Below are 12,506 nucleotides of genomic sequence, written 5' to 3' on the forward strand. Positions count from 1 at the left end.
AAGTACCATGACAGTCTTAAAAACAATACCAACACTGGATCAGACGACATAAAGTGAACTTATTTATCATCATATATTTATAAAATTTGAAAGATATGGTAGGTAATTGCGGTGTAATGTTTACTTCACAAATTACTGACATGGCAAATTTGCACGGGATTAAGATCACAGACGACGTCCACAATTACTACAAATTACTAACGGTCCCCAGGTAATATTAGTCCCGTGTGAATAGGGCTAAAGACTGTATCTCTTAAGTGTTGTGTCTTTGTCCTCTTATCATTAGAAAATGTCCAGTCCATCACTGTAAAGAAACATGTCATGCAAACTTTCGCAATGAAAAACCTAAAACATTTAATATTAAATCAACCGAGTTTGAGGTTTTAGCCAGAGACCTTTAGCTTTAAACTCAAACTAATTCACTAGTTTCAGTCTGCACATGGCATTTAAAACATTATATTTATGTCAGTGTTTATGAGGGGGGTCAGCTGGTAACTGTTTTCTAGTAACAACATCACACTATACACAAAGCCTCTCAAAAAGTACAGCCCCCCCCAAAAAAACAATGGCTGTCCCTGATTGATGACTAACGCTGTTTCCTACATGCTGAATATTGATAGTAAGAATTAATGTCATAACAGTTCCCCCCAACCTTATAGAATGCAGGTCAAATTTAGAATAGAGAAAAAACTGCATCAAAATGCCAGATGAATGAGCTGAAGAAAAAAACCCTTAATAAATGTGAATTGTCTCTGTTGATAAGAAACTTTTGACCTGATCCTACAAATTATGCGGTGATTGGGCATCTTTCTCCTTCTCTAAGTAATTCCCCAAACTCTGCAGCTTTCTGACAGAATGTTTAGGACTAACCATGCATATAACAACAATGGCACAAAGCCATTCTATTTAACGTTTTTAAAAACAACATGCCCTTACAAATAGCTTCACAGCAGGAAAGGCCTCTATAAACTAATCTTAAACTTATAAGTCAGACAATTGATGTTAAGACTATAAAGACAGGCATTTCCAGAAAAAGAACCCCCTTAAAATAAATATAGACACACAATAATAGTTACACATATCCATAGGATCAAAACACAGCATTTCTGGGGACCTCTACATTTCAATTAACCTAGTCTGCTCTTTAAGGGTCACTGGTTTGGACTATTTACACACAAGAGGATGCTGTTCTTAAAATTATCATTACAAAACACTCATCCCGTGTTGCTGGGTTCAAACAAGCATAATTTAGTCTACATTAATTAGCTAACGTTAACTGTTAGGCCTCAACAAAAGTCAGGTAATTTTCATTCATGGGGACAACGCATTTCAATTATCACATCATCTATGTCTGGCTTCGTAAAATCCATTCTTCACCAAGCACCAAAATTAAACTATAACGTTAACCTGGCTTCAAGAGTGTAAACCTCACAATTCTGAAAATGTGATTGACAACCTGTCGGTGTGTCACAATGCCAAGCTCACCCTGAAACTGGGAGTTTGGGACCTGACTGCGATGCCAGTTAGCTAGCTTAACGTTAGCGCTACAGCAGAACCTTTGTTATTGAGTGCAGTGGTGTCGACGATGAATGCTAGCTACGTTAAGCAGCTAACACTAATTTGTTGGCACTAATGTGACACTGTCATTCAATGGTAGCACACCGTGCCAAATTGCAATTTTCAGAATAATAGGAGCGAAAGAGTCATTCACTAAGTGGCTAACCCAATGAGTTTAACAAGCCGTTAGCTGGGCAGCTAGCTCTGTAGCTCTCGCTCACAATAGCTCCACTGAGCGAAGCTGCGTTAGCACAGCATCAGCTGGTGGAGATGATTAGCCGCTGCTAGCCAACCAGCAAGCTACATTTATCAGAGCTAAAGAGAAAAATATTTGGATGAGTGGCATTTTGCTCTCTAGACGGTGACAAATACATCTAAATGCGTGTGTGTGAATAGTCAAGTATTACCACGAATTGTCAAAAATATAACTCAACGGTTAGGTGATCTATAACGATCAGGCTCGTCAGTAGCAGCAGCTAACATTCAGTAGCTACTACAAATCGGTAGCGCGATGCCTGTGCGCACTCACCAAGATGTGTAGCCCTGCTCCGCCATATCGCCGAAAACAGTGGGTTCCGCGGCTGTGGTTAACACAGGTTCAGGTCCCGGTGACACCCGTAAGATAGGGTTTCTGCTTATCCTTCACAATCCGACGTCCTAGCAGTTACTTTTAGGTGACAACATGGTGATACGTCCCGGCAGCAGCTAGTAATCACTAGCTGAATGTGTTGCAATTGAAATGGGAATGATGGTTTGCTATCGTTAGGTGGACAAGACAAAGCAACCCGAGAAAAAAAAATACTGATGTTATTTTCGTCGGTTTCGCTAATGTCCTGCCGTCACCCCAGCCGAGAAGGCTTGGTCTCCAACGATGCTACACCCCCTGTAAATCCATATTCAGCATAATGTATCCAGGCTAAATTCGGATATTCCTCAAGTCTGCACCCCTAGCTGTTATGGAAGACGTTCAGCTTTGTTTTCTATGGCGAGAGTCACGGGAACGCGCAAAATCGCCCTGCTGTAGAGCTTTACTAGGACGTGCACAGAAACGCTTCTGTGCACTGAGAATGCGTGCAATGGTTTCCCTTCAGTTGGCAGCATTGCATCCTATCATATACACCTACAACTAAAGCCCTGAGCATTACGCCGATGGTAAAAATGTAATTTACGGTTGTACATTAAGACGTTTCATTCATTTTCGAATCATTTGATCGAATCCTCAAACATGATTTTACTGACAAAATACTAAAACAGACAACCTCTCAAAATTATACACATTGAATTCATGATTAAGATTAGAAATGGGTAACAAAAACAAAATGTTGTGAACAAATTACAAGGGAATACTGAGGTTTCTAAAAAGAAGAAGTGGGACAAAATACATTTATATTATTTTGCAAAGAAAGACTTGTTTAGTGATGAACTGGCCTCTGTCACAGAAATTATAGGACGTGTTTATTCAAATCTCTTAACAGGTTATTTTCAGTATATCAGTTGATGCTCCTGGGTTTTAAGCCCTCTGGGCAAAAGAGAGGTACATTGGGCTACACAACAACTAAATATAAAACACAATGGTGTGTTACAATAAGCCAGTCAAGTAAAATCTATTGAAAATATTTTAGGCCTTACATGTTGTGATGCCCCAGTATGTTGATCAGTGTAATTTCAAAATTGCTGGATCCAATGCTGGCTCTGTTGCCCTCTGTTTGGTGACAATGAACTCTTTCAGGATTTTGCCGATCGCATCTATAAAGGTAAACAAGAATTGCAGTGCTGCCGTTAGTCAGAGTAGAGCCTTCATTAGCCTAGAAAACATAGTTTGCCATGATCTCAGAAACTGCAAGATCAGCAATAAGACACATTTTAAATGGACACAGATCCCGAGAAATGTTGGGAAACCTGCAATAGGAGAATTTGCAGATTGTTCACAAGATAATCCAGTTTTCCCAGTTTCCCTTTTAGTACTTTTAAAGCTCTGGAAGGGCAATAGTCACTCACAGCACTTCAGTTGTGCTGCCTTTAATATTATTGCATCTACACATCCTTAAAAAGCTTCAGGGAATGGGCTTGTCCTATTGTTGACATGTACAAGCCTCAATATAAAAGTGTTGGTTGGTGATGGTTCCCGGAGAGTGGCTGTCTTGGATGACACGTCTCTTTAACATTGCGTGGAAGTCGGGTACAGTGCCCAAGGAGTGGCAGACTGGGGTGGTGGTTCCCCTGTTCAGAAAGGGGGACCAGAGAGTGTGTGCCAATTACAGGGGTATCACACTTCTCAGCCTCCCCGGTAAAGTCTACTCCAAGGTGCTGGAACGGAGGGTTCAGACCATTGTCGTACCTCAGATCGAAGAGGAACAATACGGTTTGAACAACTGACCAGCTCTTTACTCTCACAAGGATCCTGGAGTGGGCTTGGGAGTATGCCCATCCAGTCTACATGTGCTTTGTAGATCTGGAGAAGGCGTATGACCGGGTCCCCCGGGAGATACTGTGGGAGGTGCTGTGGGAGTATGGGGTGAGGGGGGCCCTTCTCGGGGCTATCCAATCCCTGTACATCCAAAGCGAGAGCTGTGTCAGAGTACTCGGCAGTAAGTCGGACTCTTTCCAGGTGAGGGTTGGCCTTCGCCAGGGCTGCGCTTTGTCACCAATCCTGTTTGTGATATTCATGTACAGGATATCGAGGCGTAGTCGTGACGAGGAGGGGCTGCGGTTCGGTGGGCTTGGGATCTCGTCACTGCTTTTTGCGGATGATGTGGTCCTGATGCTGCTCCCCCCGCAACCTGATCCCGGATAAGCGGATGAAGATGGATGGAACCAACAGCAAACACTTTTTATAGCCACACTAGAGGATTTAAACTTTGGTCCAAACTGATATTTCTCAACAACAGTTTGATGGATTACCATGAAATTTTGTACAGACATTCATGGTCTCCAGAGGAAGTCTACCGACTTTGGTGGTGTTTCTTTCAGTGTCATCTTCTGGTCAAAATTTTAATTTGCAATGAGCATTTTCACCTCAGAGCCGTTAGCAGAGGAGGCAGCAGGGGCCAGTGCTCCCCCTCCCACTTCATTGACTGTGCCCCCAAGCATCTCAATGTTTTCTGATGACTGTAATAAAATTTAGGCTAACAGCCTACCTTCAGGCAATCTCACTCTTTCTCTGTCCATTTCTTCTTTACTATGCCCTATGCTGTTCTTCTTCCTTCCTATAGATTCTGAAATGTTCTGACTATGGATACTAGGGCTAAACAATTTTGGAAAATAATCTCATGATTTTTTAAACCAATATAGCGATTTAATATGTGATTCATTTTTAAGCTCTTTACCTTCTGTATTATTCAGAATGGACAAGCAGTAAATCAGTGTATAGTATAACCAACACAATATTAGATAGATAGAATTACACTGTTCTTTCTTGTGGGTCAGGCCTGTGTTATGATGAATTAGGTATAATTATTATTATTATGAGCAATGGTGGAGAAGATATATCAAATTATAATAATATGAGAAAGCTAATTCGAGTTAAGTCATGGCATTAAATAATATGATATAATATCATCATGTCGGCCTACCTACAGACCACAAGAAAATCTAACTTACCACAGTGTTATATAGTAAACGCTCAATACAAAACCCACATTTCATCCACCAATTAATGCATCCTTATCTCAGCTCAGATCTCCTAGGAGTCCATCTTTCTGTATCCCAGTAAGCAAACAAAAAAATACTCAGTTTGAGGTTCAATTCAAAAGTTGGACAACGAAAATAAAACAAAAGTGAGTCCCCCTCCTCCCCTGCAGCCTGTGATGCTGGTGGCTGTAACCGGGCAGTAACTCGGGACAGACTGGGCCTCGTTTGGACTTGTGCATTTGGTTTGAAACACTGTTTCACAGATATTTCCTGAGCTGACTGGTGGCTGTGTGTGCGACGTAGGCGCCAATCGCCACGATACGCTAACCTTACGTGTGTCTTTCTATTGTGCATTTCTCCTGTCCGTCAAAACCTCGGATGGCCCGACGATTTCACCCATCACCACCACCAAGTTACCCGCGGGTGGCAAGTGCTGCTTTCATGACACTAAAGAGTGACACTAAAGTTTATGTAGTGTCAGCTTCTGGCTAGCTTAAGGCCATTGTACAACAAGAAGGTACAGCGTAACGTGCAGACTGCTTTCCTCTTGGGTGTCATGTGACCAGAGCGTAATCGCAGCCTTTGCGATTAGAAAATCTCGTTTTATTACATCGCGATAATATCGCAAATGCAATTAATAGTTCAGCCCTAATGGATACTGACTTAACTGAATTAGTCTATTCTACAAACAACCACCAGTAACAGAGGAGGCTTGATGTGTGGATTGCATATGACTGTTATATGAGTGATAATCAGCGGATAAGGCAGGCCAGGTCATAAAAATTAACTTTCTGATTAATAGCAGATGGGCTGCCAGTGGGTGAAATAGAGTAAAGCGTCTTCCCATTAAGAGAGACGCTATGTGCATTTACGCACAAGGCACAGCAGCATAACTTCACTGACAATTTAAATTGCAGATAGGTTAATTAATATTCAGTTCTCTTCTACACATACAAAAGGTCATTCACAGTCCAGGTTCATTCAATGAAATAATTTTTTTAGACCGCTTTGATTGAGCTATAGTTTTTAGTTTTGTTGCATAAATGTCCCACCATGTTATCATGTTCACACGGGTATAATTATTGTGTTTTTTATTTAACATCCAGTCTGCAAATACCAACACAGTGACATTATTTGAATATTTTTTTTCCTGTGTTGTCAATTTGCTCTGACTTAGTTATTTGTTACCTTGTGATGTTTTAAGTAAAACATTTTGGTCAAGGTCAATATCATTTGCCAGTTATTTGGTGCCCCCTGCTATAAGCCTTGTGCCCCCTTGGAAATTTTGTTGTAGTGCTGACACTGGCTGTTAGCGTGGCTGTAAACTCTTTGTCTTGTTGTGTTCGAAACGAATTTAAGTGAATTAAATGGCAATCTGCCTATTAGACTTTGATGTCTTCAAGTGGATTTTGGCCAGATAGTGATGAGAAAGAAAAAGTCACCAAAAACATAAAGATTCATCCTCTAGCGACCATGCAAGTGTAGACAAATTCAAATGAGCCAAGTCTAGCTTTTTATATTATGTGTAAAATAAATAATTAATATTTGCCCTTGAGGTGGAGTCAAAGGAGATGTGTCCAAAACAGAAATGGTATATCCTCTGGGGATCATGGATGTGGCCAGTATTTAATCTGCCCAATAGATTTCATGTGGAAAAGTGGAAATGTTAATGTGATAGTAGTGACACTATTAGGTAATCTCCAAACACATTAGGATTCATTTTCTGGGGACAGCGATTATCTGTAGCAAATCTAAAAGAATTCATCTGTTTTTGAGAGATATTGTTATGGTTTGTCAGGGGAAAATTGAATTGGACAAAAGGTCATAGGGTTTAACAAAAGTCAATGGGTGTCCTCCACTTCAGGCACTGAATATTGATACAGAATTTCAGGGTAATCTAGATAGTAGCTATGGAAACATCTTGCTTTAGATGACTGAATACTCAGACCAATACTCAGATGCATGCATGGATGAATGGACCAGGTGAAGGAAGGATACATCTCCTTAAATGGTGTGTAAGGAGTACACCAGCAACATACACCCCTATCTGTTGCACATTCGAAAGCAACTTACTTTGGTGTGTTAAAGACAAGCAATGATGTAATGTTAAGAAAGAAACCTAAGATCACAGGGATGTGAACTTGACAGTACTGGATGAGCCTGCACTGAGCTTGTGTTAAGGATGGTGTTAGTCAAAATGAAATAGTTTATTCTACAAAGGCCAGACAAATAAAAAGCACAGCTGAGTGGCATGTGGAAATAAGGTCAGAACCTTACCTGGCAGGACATTTGTGAAAGTACAGTGCACCCAGGTTTGACCATGTGTACTGAAACTTGTGAAAGCTCAGATTTGTAGATGTGCCTTCAGAAATGCAAATGCTGATGTGAGAGCATCTAAAGTTATATGAATCATGAGCTACTTTAAACAGTTTACAAATGTCCCATATTGAGGCCCTGATTTCTACAGAAATATGTGGTGTAGACACAGCTTAGCTGTGATATCATCCATGTGAACCCTGGAGACCGCTATAAATCATGTGTGATCATTTTCCACTTCCACAATTGACCATTGCATTGTTGAGATCAATTTACAGGGCTGTAGGCATAACATTGCAAAGCTTTTAATTTCCCATGCTGATTAAGTGTTAATCACAAAGAAAAAGTGCAGGAAAGCCATGTTTTTCCTTTCTACCATCTGTATTGATCTGAGGTAAGTTTTAAGTTCTTTGGAATGAATAATCATGCTTGACAATAGAAAACTTGCCTATTAGGGCGTAGGCAAAGAGACAGACGACACAGTGTCTTTCCTGTAGATAAAGATGGCATTAGGGTTTAGAAAGGGGTCAATGGGATTCCCTCTGGCCAAAGAGTGTGGGGATTACCAAAGTCTGCAAAGAGCTGCTTTTCTTACAGATTATGTACAATCTGTTCTCAGCAACAGAACAACATATTCGCAAGACAAGGATGCAGTATTAAACAAAGGCCTTATTCACTCAAGGGCAAATAAGGCTTTTCTGCAGCATCCATCAACCTGCACTCACCCGCCTTGTGACACAAAACTAGTGTCACCTGAGTTTTATAGGTGTCCATCACTCTGAGCTGATCTAGACAAGAATCAACTAGCAGGTCACCTGCAGCCCACTATCAGCAACACTTAGTCAAAAAGTAAAACCAACAGCCAAATGTTCCGTAGTTTTGATGAGGGTTATTCACAATAACTACTTAAGTATATATGGTCAAGTTAATAACGTAACACATCAAAGAACCCCTAAATTATGTAATTTAGTGCACATGATAACCACGTTATTGTGTAGAGCATCTGAGAAGAAGACTGGTCTATGTTATTAGTCTGTATTTACATTCTTAGACATCACAACTTTACAAGAGAGAAATATCAAAGATGCCAGCGGGGAGCATTCCACGAGTTTGAAATCGCTGGTAGTTTAACCATCTGTTGATAGTCTCAAACGAATACTGACTGAAGGTTTGCACATTCACTATTCTGGCTCCCTCAGTTTTGGCTGGGATTAGCACACAAAGATAAATAAGGGCTTGTGTAAATACTGTTAATCAAATCTTGATTTGAACAGGATGTTTAGATTATAGGTAAGGTTTCTTATGAGTGGATGACATTAATTTTAACTAAATTTCGTGTGCACAGATCTCATATTGATGTCAATTGCATAACAGCTACAGATAAGTTTGCTTATCATGTAAGTGCAAATAAAAGTTGTAAGAATGTAGGTAAGAGTGTATTAGTCAGCCTACTGTTGTGTGCACTAAAGCTAGCACGAAGGCGTGGCCATCATTAAGTACAAATAAGTGTAACTTCAATTCGTATTCTACATTTGTAAAAATTACTGTGTCCAGTGTTGCATAAAGAAAATACCAATAAGTCCAAGTCTTTCACGTTCAAATTCTATTCAGTTTGTGAGGCGCGTGCATCCACATAATTTAATATGAGATTGAATTGAAGGATTTGTGCTAAAAAGTCATAATCATTTACTTTATAATTTATATAAATCTTTTTTTAAAATCATTTAGTGCTTAAAACAAAAAAAATACATTCTAATCATAGACACTGACATGTATAAAAGAATAGAATGAATTCTAATCTAATACCATTTGATTCTAATGTTAACAGTGTAGTACAATGGCTTGGTCAACAGATGTCAGCCTTTGTCAGACTTTGAGAAAGGTGGATGAGCTTCAAAGAGGGGAAGACCAGAGCCAGTCATTCAAGTGTAAGGAGTTGTACAGGATTTATATTCTTCAACAGTTTATTCAGGTATTTCCACTTCTTCCTGCCATATTCCAGTTTCATCTTAAACGTTTTATGTACTATTATTTGGTTGTACAATGGACAATGATAAAGGTCTTAACCTCTTAACATTCCAAAGGCAAAACTGACACCTCACTCCAACATTTTATAAACCAGGATTATGAACACATTGATATTATCACAAAAAGAGTTTGTCCTCTTCCATCTTCAGCTCATATCAGATGTTGCACATCCTGTACGTGCACTGGCCCTGCTAAATGCTTCATTTCTCTAGCTGATTTAACAAACATGATTACACTTCTGAAGTGATTAAATGGGGAGACTGAGTACACTGTCAGTATTGTTGTAGATCTGTAGAGAGGCCCAGCCTCCAGGTCATGTGGTGGTGAGAAGGAAAAACCTTTATATACCCTTTCTCTTGCTTCTGCAAGTAGGCTCTGTGAATTACTCTTTAACATGACCGTAATCTAAAAATATAGGATAACCTTTCCACTTAAAATATTGGCACTATCTATGTATAGGCTGTTCGCATAGAATTACTAAAAGAATGCAGTGATAAATGCATTGTTTATGCCAATATTTGCAGTGTTATTTACTTATGCACTTCAAGGCATTCATTCCAAGTCAGTGAATGCATGTCTATTCCAAACATATCTTCAGGGTAGGATGTTTGGATTTAAATGAGGGCACAAAGCAGAGGTTGCTTTGGCACTATTCAGTGTGTGTATTTTTCTCTGACTCTGTTAGATGCTCTGCGCGAAGCTAACCTTTAAGGAAGGCTAATTTCCCTGCATGATGCATTTGTGCCACAAGATAGTCAGGTGTTTTGTGACATGCCTCCCACTTAGGTAGGTATTATCCCTGGCCTTGGATCACAATACCAAAACACCTATGACACAGATTCCACACGAGCTGTCAAGGACACCTCTGACAAAAGCAGAAGTGGTTTTCAAATCTTTGTACACTGCTCTGAGCCGCAAATGGCGTTACCCTGCTGGCTGCTGATCCCTTTTCCCACTGTAAGTTTAGTTCATGCAGAAAAAGCCAAAAGCAAAGGTGCCACCGCAGATAAATTGTGTTAAATCACGATGCAAATCAAAAAAGAAAGACTGATGTCAGAGCCTGTGGCTGGCAGTTGAGACAGGAACTCTGCAGCCTCTCGTTCCCTTTCCTCTCAAGCAGAGTCAGGGGGTAAACGCCTGTTTGAAGCTCTCCCCCTGGGCTCCAGGGTTCTGTGGGATCCGGGTGTGCTGACACTGTTAGCACGCCTGATATGAGAGCCTGATCAAAGCTGGCTCATTCTGCCTGACCGATTTCCACAGGATTAAGGATTAGGGAGACAGGAAGCTGGGAGAGGCACAGAGACAATCTGGGAGAGACAAAAAGGGATAGTGAGGGTTATGGAGAGTGAAAGGGATGGAAAAATGTTGAAGGAGACAGAAGGGTCACAAGGCACTGGCAGAGAACATCTTGAGAAACAGAACTGAGAATAAAGTCAGTGAAGTGATTTACAAAACAAATAAATCAGTACACTAATTAGTTGAACAAAAAGTACATTTAAAAGAACATTATAAAAAGACAATCTTGCAGCTTTAGCTTTCTGGCTGGACCATGGGAGCTCTGCCACCTTCTGTTACATGTTCTCCCAGAGGACCAGGCTGCAATGCAGATCATGAAGTGTTAAGTCTGATATTGTCGATGGGAGACGAACCCTGCTGTGCTTTAATGGTGAAATCTTCAAATCAATTTGAAAACTAACAGCCAACCAGTGTAAAGCTGCTTAATGGGGGGTGATATGATCTTTGGTCCCTCAGCTTTGCTGCTGCGGTTTTGCAAACAAGAAAATGTGTCTTATTGCAATTATATTAGAAGTCTAACTGTAAAAATATAAAAGCATGGATGATGTTTTCTCAAAAAAGGTCAACAAATGACAACAAAATATTTTATTTTCGAAATATCTTTTAGCTGAAGGAATCAAAGACTTAGCACCTTTGTCATTAAAGCAAATATCCGAATAATAACCTTAATTCTGAAGCTAGGCTGAAAAATACTCTAGTCATTCTACAGTCAAAATGGGGGTCTATAATTGCAGGTGTTCTTCAGTAGACGATCTATCATCATTTATCAAGTAATGGGAGACCAAAATAAAAGTCTGTGAGCTAACTACCAAAAGGTCATGTTTTGAAACCCTTTCAAAACCCTTTGGACCATTTAACAACGTGGTTGTTGTGGCATGGCATATCAGTGGCTCCTATGATAATCAGGAACTTGACTGATTAATGCTTTGTATTTCTAACAGCCTACTAGATCTTCTCTTTCAGGACAGAGATTGAAATCTTTTGTACGTGTGATGTTAATGTATCTATCACACCTGGAGATTTAACTCCTGTGTGACTTAGTCAGGTTTGACATTTTAAGGTGAAATGTCAACAACAGCTATTGAGCGTAAGTGGAAACAACCTAGTTTGGAGCCAAGGCTCTTGTACGTAACATCTTGTCTGAACAAGCACTGTTATCATTTGTGTATCGAAAAAGGCTTGAAAATGGTGTCCTGTTGACTGTCAGATGTTTAAAAGTGATTGATATGGATGGGGACATCCCAGTGTGGGTTTTTGGTTGTTTTGTGTCAGGTGGCAGTTTTATGCACCTGACCTGCGTTCTGTTATTGCACCATTGTTTGTGGTTTCTGTTACTCATCATCATTTTTGAGAAGTTCAGGTAGTTCACTCTGAAACTGAGAGATGATACATTTCTGCAGTATTAGACAACCGCTAAAGAGGAAGAGAGTGTGTGTGCAGATGGAGCAACAATTCATGGTTATTAATGATTCACTTTGAATGTGGTAACAGGGGTAAACACTGAGGGAGAGGGTGACAGGGAGAAAGAATGGGGACAATACACCACCTGCATGCCAGACTGGATTAAAAGGGGCAGATGAAAGGTCCTTGAGAGGCAAAGTTGCTCACCCCCACCAGATGTGCACTTGCGCTGGCCTATAGCCGATTCATTATCTCACAGTTCATGACACCAGGGTTGG

At 40.2% G+C, this 12,506-nt stretch overlaps 1 protein-coding gene across 3 annotated transcripts in view; it reads right to left on the bottom strand.

Annotated features, from left to right (window-relative positions):
* Positions 1-5,579, bottom strand: part of sppl3 (signal peptide peptidase 3) — a 41,534-nt gene extending 35,955 nt beyond the window's left edge. For 2 of the 3 annotated variants that reach the window (XM_038733680.1, XM_038733679.1), the window contains exon 1: positions 2,087-2,557. In XM_038733680.1, the coding sequence (XP_038589608.1) occupies positions 2,087-2,112 (26 nt within the window). In that variant the 5' untranslated portion in view covers positions 2,113-2,557. Of the gene's footprint in view, positions 1-2,086; positions 2,558-3,186; positions 3,304-5,520 lie in introns of those variants that run through there. The other variant, XM_038733681.1, reaches the window with a different exon arrangement.
* Positions 5,580-12,506: the final 6,927 nt, after the last annotated feature.

This window comes from Micropterus salmoides, unplaced genomic scaffold (assembly GCF_014851395.1).
Source record: "Micropterus salmoides isolate LMB-PRFRI ecotype aquatic unplaced genomic scaffold, ASM1485139v1 Ms_hic_scaffold_20, whole genome shotgun sequence".
NCBI classification, from domain to species: domain Eukaryota; kingdom Metazoa; phylum Chordata; class Actinopteri; order Centrarchiformes; family Centrarchidae; genus Micropterus; species Micropterus salmoides.